General features: G+C 38.7%; 1 protein-coding gene across 4 annotated transcripts in view; it reads right to left on the bottom strand.

Annotated features, from left to right (window-relative positions):
• Positions 1-2,715: 2,715 nt before the first annotated feature.
• Positions 2,716-8,470, bottom strand: part of CHSY3 (chondroitin sulfate synthase 3) — a 245,392-nt gene continuing 239,637 nt past the window's right edge. For all 4 annotated transcript variants that reach the window (XM_045020339.1, XM_045020340.1, XM_045020338.1 and 1 more), the window contains exon 3: positions 2,716-5,071. In XM_045020339.1, the coding sequence (XP_044876274.1) occupies positions 3,509-5,071 (1,563 nt within the window). In that variant the 3' untranslated portion in view covers positions 2,716-3,508. The remainder of the gene's footprint in view (positions 5,072-8,470) is intronic.

Genomic DNA, 8,470 nt, shown 5'->3' with positions numbered 1-8,470 from the left:
TAAAGTGAAATTCTCCATGTGACTAATCCGTATGTTAACTAATCACTTTTATTATTTTTGAAGAAAACCCAAAAGGTTAAAATGACCCAGTTACTTCATTGTGGAAAAATGCTCATAACATGCTGTACAGAAATGTTCTATCTAAATAGCAAAGATTTGTAGTGCAGTCACATAACATATTAAAATCATTACAGCCATTGGCAGCTCTGCTTCAATATTTTAGCTGGAGCACTGTAATTCTCACCTGCACATGGGCTCATTAAGGTCATTATTAAAAATGTCTCTCACACTCTGCTGGACTGATCCGTGAAGCATAGACATTTCCCACCATGTCCTGTTGCTCCTCAAGTGTATTCTGTGCAGTCTAGGGGACAGTGAAGTTGCCCCAGAGGGATCCTTTATCTAGAAGATTTAAATGTATTAACTTAGCTGCTGTGAAAAGCACATTGCATTGGGAGAGAAACAAATATGTTACTTCTTTTTAATTTTCTGATTTTTCTGAGCAGAGCAGTGTCCCAAAGGTAGAAGTACCAATAGGCACAACCCATTTGTCAGTAATCAGAAAATGAAAGTAACTCTCCTATTTCCATCTCCAAGAGACTGTGAGACTACAGTCTATTTTATTGTTCATCCATTGACTACACGCATGCAAAGGGATAGTGTACACACATACTAGAGATTTCATTTTACAGTTAAAATGGGAAAAGAGGAAACAAACAGTGGACACTCCTGCCCTTACCTACACATCCATAACATCACTCTAATGTTTTTGTCTCGGTATTTTTTTTATTATGATCTTATTAAAAGGTGCATTATACGTTAAACAAACTAATGCAAGTTCTTGTGATCTCAGGACAGTTATTCCAAAAACAATGCAGTATTTTATAATGAACATTTATAATCAGGTTTGTGACAAAGTAATTCATCATGTAAACAAATGAAGAAGTCATGTAGTAAATAAATATCTGTAATAGTAAGTACTGACATATCACTTAGGACTCAAACCAGCAAGCCCTCTGTACAGCATTGCCACTCAAATGAATGTTTTGGTCTCTATTTTTAATTTGAGCTGAGCAAATACTTCATGGTCAATATGCTATCCAGTGTAATTAGAATTGGAATATACACAAGCAGATCAAAAGCTCTTCCAGGGCTATGGCCAGATCACAGACATTTATGAGTATTCATTTTCTGATATTTGCTATTTGAGCTGTCTTGGTTAGTTGTGTTTGGTCAGATTAATCATGTTGCCTGTTCTTGGTTCCCTAATTGAGCAAAACTGCAAGCGCTTTAGGTATAAATAGTTATGCAAATTTAAATGTTGGGTTCCATAAATATTTTCACATGTAACTATGAAATTTACTTTCCCCAAACATTTGTGTCAGCAGCAATGGACTGGCCTGCAGGAAAAGGAGAGAAGAGTCCTTCCAAGGCGGTCTGGGCTCTATCTACCCACCTCCACCCAGCACCACCTCCTTCTTCACAAAGATGAAGGGCGATGGCAATAGTCTTCTCTCACTTGAAATAAAGGGGGCTGGAAGTACCACTGCCATCACTTCATGTTGTGATTTTTTTAATAAAAACTCACCTGTGTCAGTGCCTGGGCTGCCCTTTGCCTATTGCTACTTCTTGTGTTTGAACTTTGAATTAAACATACTACTGTACTATAAATTCTGGGCTGGCACAAAGATCATGCCTCCTAGTGTTTACCATGATAGTACGTTAAATTGAAACACAAGAGACATTAGAGGGCAACTGCGGCCAATTCTGGGCCCAAATCCTGTGTCCCCACTCTTCTCCACTGGTGATGCCTTCTCCTTGCACGGATTAATTTCTAGATTTGAATTCTATTGAGTCTTCTGCCAACCAGGAGGGATCTGTGGGATCTGTACTTAATCTGTCCCTGTTGCAGTAGTCTTGGGTAGCCAACAGGTCTTCAGGCCTCTAGAAAATTTTCCTGTATGTCTGTACAATAAATATCAGTCACATGGAAAGAGAATACAAAGTGGCTGAACATATTCAAAACAAGTTTGCATAAACATATGAACAAATACTTGAGGGATTTTTATTTGCATCATTTGCCCAGCTCTTCTTGCAATACAGTTTGAAGTCAACTGCATTAGTTATAACATACATCCAACATATTAACTCAAGCTTGGCTAAAATCTGATGGTTTCTTGCGTATGCTTTGCAAGTTGTTACCCAAGACTCTGAGTAAAATATTCTAAATGTGTGTCAAAAAGAAAGATAAAGAAAATTTGAGCAAGAAAACACCATCTGAAGAGAAAACATGAACAATGTTTAAAATGATTACATATTTTCCCTATACAAAAAACCTAAGTATAAAAATTGACTTTATATTTATTTTTTCTTATGTTGGTTTCATTTTCAATACTCCACAGATCCATAATATGACAACTTCAGGCTGTCCAGAAAGATAAATCTTAACACAGTCCTATAACCTCCACTAGCATAAATATATTGGCAAGGAACTTTAACCAGCAGTAGTAAATTTTCATATTTAAATAATTATTATTTTTTACAATTTTTGAAATTTTACAGTAGTTGGTTTCTGAATACCAATATTAATGCATAAATGTAAAAAAGGCAATTTTAATTAACCTTTTGTCACCCTTCGTATCAAGTGCAGCTTTATGAAAGGAATGTAAAAGAAAATCATTTATATATTAGAGACATTTTAAAAAGAGACACAGCAACTTATTCCATGTTTTGAAAAAGAATACTGTTTGTCTATACTTTATTATAAATAATCATGTTCTGTCATAGTTTCTTCTTGCCAGCAAATGAAGGACATTGTTTCACAAAGCTTCTAAAATGTACATGAGTATTTGATTAAATCATGTTCCCTTGAGAAAATAAAGTTCATTCGCACAGAGCAGACAGTAATGAGGAGGTCATTATTACAATAAGACTTTTAAGGACCTTGGTAACCAGTACCAGTTGCATTTGGAAAGACACTCCTCAGTTTTTCTTTTTTTAAAAAATAAAGGTACAATCATAGTTATTCATTTACTTTAAAAATTCTTAAGATGACGAAAAGTAGTGTTTATATATATAAGTCCTTGTATAAATTATAAAACTCAAGTTTATGTTACAGAGTTCCTTCCCCAGAGGAAGCATAAAGCACTTTTGTGGTACCTTCACCAGTAAATATTTGTATCACATTGTTTGACAAACACAACAAAGACTGATATTGCATCCTAAAGCCCAAAGAGAACATTCCTTTGATGTAGTCTCTCATGATGGATGTGCTCCATGGGATCATTTGATTGCCATGAGTTCAGTCAATTTTGAATAAAGGGCATAGGAAAGTAACACATCTAACCAGTTCAGTAGGAATTGGAAATATTAGTGTACAGCAGTCTCATCTTTTTTGAGGTCAACATACACCCTTTGGAAGACAAAGAGGAGTTTAAGAATATGACAATAAAATAAAAAGAACAACAATGAGGTAAACTCCCCCAAAAAGGCAGAATGAGCTGGAATGTCAGGAGAGAGTTCGATTGTACCTGACACCTAAATGTTTTTCTAGCCAGAGTTCAGCCAGCTGCATGGTAGATGCAAATGTACTTGCTTTGGACCCCAAGCACATTTTATATTGTTTAGGGTCTAAATTGGGGTCACACTGAACCGGATGAAAGACATGTACAACTCCTACTTCTTGACTTCTAAAAGCCTTCAGCCCAGAAGTTATTACTTTAGTAAAGAGGTCTACATCCTCAAGTCCCCAGCCTTGAATTGAGGTATCAAATCCACCAGCACTCAGTAGATCACTTTTGTAAATACAAGTGATTCCAAATCCATAGTCTCGCCAAAATCCAGTTTTCTTTGTGAAAACAAAGTTACTGTCACCGGGAGGGTTGCCTCCATATATTACTTTTGGATCATATTGACTAAAGATGATGGGATAATAAACCTGCTGCCCTTGAATAGTATTATCTCTACATCGTTGAAGAAAGTCTGGTGTGAATATCAGGTCAACATCACAGAATAGCAGCAAAGTGTCATTGTCAAATTGAGATGAGGCCATTTCAAGACCTAAACCTCTGGAAAACTCCCCTGTCATAGGAATTAGGGTCATATCTGCCTTCGGATACTTATTATGATATTCTTTAATTAACTCTCTGTGTTTGCTGGAATCTTGGCCAGAATCAGAGCTGAACAGAATTACTGCCAGCTTTACGTTCTGCCTGGGAATAACACAAGTCTTTTCAAAATTCTCCATAAATCTTAAGAAAATGTCGTATCTTCCTGTGAGAGGGACAAGAATATGTATTTTCTTGTCACTATGTCCTCCTATTTCTTTGGTGCCCTGAAATGATGAAAAAATCTTTAAAGAATTTGAAAGAAAAGAGAAAGACTGAGTATCACTATTAATATTCTCCACAAGGCTTCTTACATCCAGTTCCTCTGCCTCTTTGAAAAAAGGCTTGCTAAACAATTGCTGAAGGTAAGCATGACGTCTCACTGGAACTGTAAGTTTTCTTCCTTTGTGTCTTTTGTACAAAAGCAGTAAATCCAGGATGTACTCCACTCCATGCATAGGATCAACCCTACGGTAGCCATATTGTATTTCCTTGAAATCAATAAGCCTTCCTCTAGATTTAGAGTTCTCATTTATCATTTCCATTACTTGCATCACTGTGTCATCCAATGCTGCCCGCAGAATGCTATTAATGCTTTGTCTGGGTGGTTGATTCTCAGCCACAGAGTAAAGAAGCTTCCCTGTCAGGAATTCCCATTCAATTACTTCATTCCTTTCACGGGGCTGGAAGCGATTGAAAGATGGCATCATTCCCAGCTGCTGATCTTCCTTATTTATTTCACTGTTACTGAGCTTGCTCATTAGGGCACTTTCTCTATGGAGCTGGATGGTGCGATAGCGTAGTTCTGAAATTTTGCGGCTCAGTATGTAATTGTGGAGTCTGTATTGGTAGGCTGGCCTTTTATTTGGATGAAGTGTTATAGCTGTGTGTATTTTACTGTTGTGAAGATCTTGGATGTAACCCTTCCGGTTGTGTTCATAATTTTCATGGAACAATTGCTGCATCTGGAGGGGGAAGAACATAAATGCAGTTAGGAAGGAAAAATGTTAAAAAATGCAAGCCAATGAACACCTGTTAACTTATTGTGATTTACTTTTCACATCACAGTTTTAAAGTCAAATATTGAATATTAATCATGTATATTTTATTTATTATCTATTTAAATTCAAGTAGTGCCTACAATGGGCAAATAACTTCTCATAAATAAATTGACATCTTGTGCTTATCTTTACTTATTCTACCTGGAAAACCGGATATCATTTTTAAGTTCATGCACAGAGTAGTAAATCATGTCAGCAGTTTTTAGTAGAATGTCAAAACAGATGAAGTACAAGTTGAATTTTGCAAAACATTCAATTCCTCTCATAAGCCTCTATCAATATATAAACCATCATTTGTACAGATCCTTATTGCAGTTATTACAGAGGCTGAGTGACAGAAGCTTTTTTTTTTTTTTTAAACAGAAACTTGAATTTACATCAAGGTACACCTGAGAAGCTCCAAGTAGCTGCTAATTCCTATTGCAACAACCAAATGGATAGAGCTTCTCAACACTGATTAAGCAAATTAACCTCATTTAACAAATTTGTTAGTTTTTGTTCCACAGAATATGATTAAGTGACTGCATTATAATCACTGGGATACAAAGCTCTGGCAGTGATGCAAACAGCAGCCTGCCCAATCAAACTATACCTGTCATGCTAGTCTCGTTTACTGTAATGCACTCTTGATTTCTGAGGAAAGAACATCCTACTTCTGTCAGATTACTAATTGTAATGAATTATAATTGTAACTAGTGGTTAAAGCACAGGGCCAGGAGTTAGAAAATCTTGGTCATATACCTGCCTATGCTACTCATGCACTCTTGGGCAAGTCATTCACTCTTTCTGTGCCTCAGTTTCCCCTCCTCATAAACTGTTCTGAATGTTCATTACTGTTTGTAAAATGCATTAAGTACTCTCTTAAATGGGAAGCAATAAAGAAGAGTAAAGTATTATTAACCCTTATTAAAATACATTTAAGTCACACCATCCTTTGATGAGATAACAAACACTGACTTTAATTGGAAGGATGTTCTCAATAATATAACAGAAAAGAAAAAGCAGGCTGTTTTCTTTCTTTGATTAATGGGAAACAGCCTGGTCTGTAATTACCTTATATAGAAAAGGGGAATGTGTTCATTAGATAGGAAATGCTGTTCAGAGCCTTGTTGGTGAACTGAGGCACTAATTAGATTTTGAGGTTCGTATTGAAGTCTGTCTTCTATACACTGCACAGATCTGCAAAGATGACATCTGATCAGGGGCGGGTCCAGATATTTCGCCGCCCGAAGCACGGCGGCATGCTGCGGGGGGTGCTCTGCCGGTCACCAGTGCCGCGGCTCCGGTGGACCTCCCGCAGGCATGCCTGCAGGAGGTCCACCAGAGCCCTGCCTGCCGCCCTCCTGGCGACCGGCAGAGCGCCCCCCTGCGGCATGCCGCCCCAAGCACGCGCTTGGCATGCTGGGGCCTGGAGCCGCCCCTGCATCTGATAACAGAACAAACAATATCCCAGCTTCAAAATGTTTAACTAATTCACTTTATTACCAACCTCTCTAGAATGGGGACCCTCCTTAAATATTTTGCTACTCATAGATAATGTTAACCTATTATGCTAAGAACCAAGAGGGCAAAAATGTAATAGGCCTATTAGCAAAAAATCCTACAGCAGAAAATACAAATCATAATATTTAGAAAAGATGTTATTAATTTCATGCATCATTTCAACATATTGCTATTTCTTCTTCTGTAAATGAGTTTGCTTGTGTAAATAAAACAATTATTGTTAGTCACCTCTGTATTTGAGATCCACTTTGCAGGGTCCTAGAACCTGGGCTCCAGCCTGAGCCCATACATCTACAACACAATTAAACAGCTCCTTAGCTCAAGCCTGACAAGCCCGAGTCAGCTGGCATGGGCCAGCCACAGGGTTTCAGTTGCAGTGTAGACATACCCTTAGATGGTACAATCATCCTTACATTTTTCCTTAAATTTTCAGTCGCATTCTTCATTGTTATCCTGATAAATTTGTGGAGAAAAATACTTTTTTGTGAAAAGTGGGAGGTGATGGTAGTGGTAAAGGACCTACTACAAAACCTACTTCTAGCCCTGGCAGCTATAATTAGTATAGCAACCCTTTCTGTATCCTTCCATGCATTCTTGAAAAGCTCAGAATCCTGAAATTACTGACAATATGTAAAATGTTTATTATGGTAGTGCCTAAGGGCTGGCCAAGAGTGTGCAGCCATTGTGTTAGGCACTGTAGAAATGCAGAGTAGTAAATGAAGAGCTTACAGTCTAAACAGACAAGACAAATGCAGGATGGGGAGAGAGGTAGAACACACAAGCAGAGTGAACAATGTGAAGGCAGCAAACATGTTACTTCCATTATTATTATTTGGGTGGGTACACTTAGAATCATAGAATCATAGAATCTCAGGGTTGGAAGGGACCTCAGGAGGTCATCTAGTCCAACCCCCTGCTCAAAGCAGGACCAAACCCAACTAAATCATCCCAGCCAGGGCTTTGTCAAGCCTGACCTTAAAAACCTCTAAGGAAGGAGATTCCACTACCTCCCTAGGTAACCCATTCCAGTTCTTCACCACCCTACTAGTGAAAAAGTTTTTCCTAATATCCAACCTAAACCACCCCCTCTGCAACTTGAGACCATTACTCCTTGTTCTGTCATCTTCTACCACTGAGAACAGTCTAGATCCATCCTCTTTGGAACCCCCTTTCAGGTAGTTGAAAGCAGCTATCAAATCCCCCCTCATTCTTCTCTTCTGCAGACTAAACAATCCCAGTTCCCTCAGCCTCTCCTCATAAGTCATGTGCTCCAGCCCCCTAATCATTTTTGTTGCCCTCCGCTGGACTCTCTCCAATTTATCCACATCCTTCTTGTAGTGTGGGGCCCAAAACTGGACACAGTACTCCAAATGAGGCCTCACCAGTGCTGAGTAGAGGGGGATGATCACATCCCTTGATCTGCTGGAAATGCCCCTACTTATACAACCCAAAATGCCATTAGCCTTCTTGGCAACAAGGGCACACTGTTGACTCATATTCAGCTTTTCGTCCACCGTAACCCCTAGGTCCTTTTCTGCAGAACTGCTACCCAGCCATTCGGTCCCTAGTCTGTAGCAGTGCATGGGATTCTTCCGTCCTAAGTGCAGGACTCTGCACTTGTCCTTGTTGAACCTCATCATATTTCTTTTGGCCCAATCCTCTAATTTGTCTAGGTCCCTCTGTATCCTATCCCTACCCTCCAGCGTATCAACCACTCCTCCCAGTTTAGTGTCATCTGCAAACTTGCTAAGGGTGCAGTCCACACCATCCTCCAGATCGTTAATGAAGATATTGAACAAA

This window comes from Mauremys mutica, chromosome 6 (assembly GCF_020497125.1).
Source record: "Mauremys mutica isolate MM-2020 ecotype Southern chromosome 6, ASM2049712v1, whole genome shotgun sequence".
NCBI lineage: Eukaryota > Metazoa > Chordata > Testudines > Geoemydidae > Mauremys > Mauremys mutica.
The sequence above is the reverse complement of the archived record's forward strand: the minus strand, read 5'-3'. Positions and strand labels throughout refer to the sequence as shown.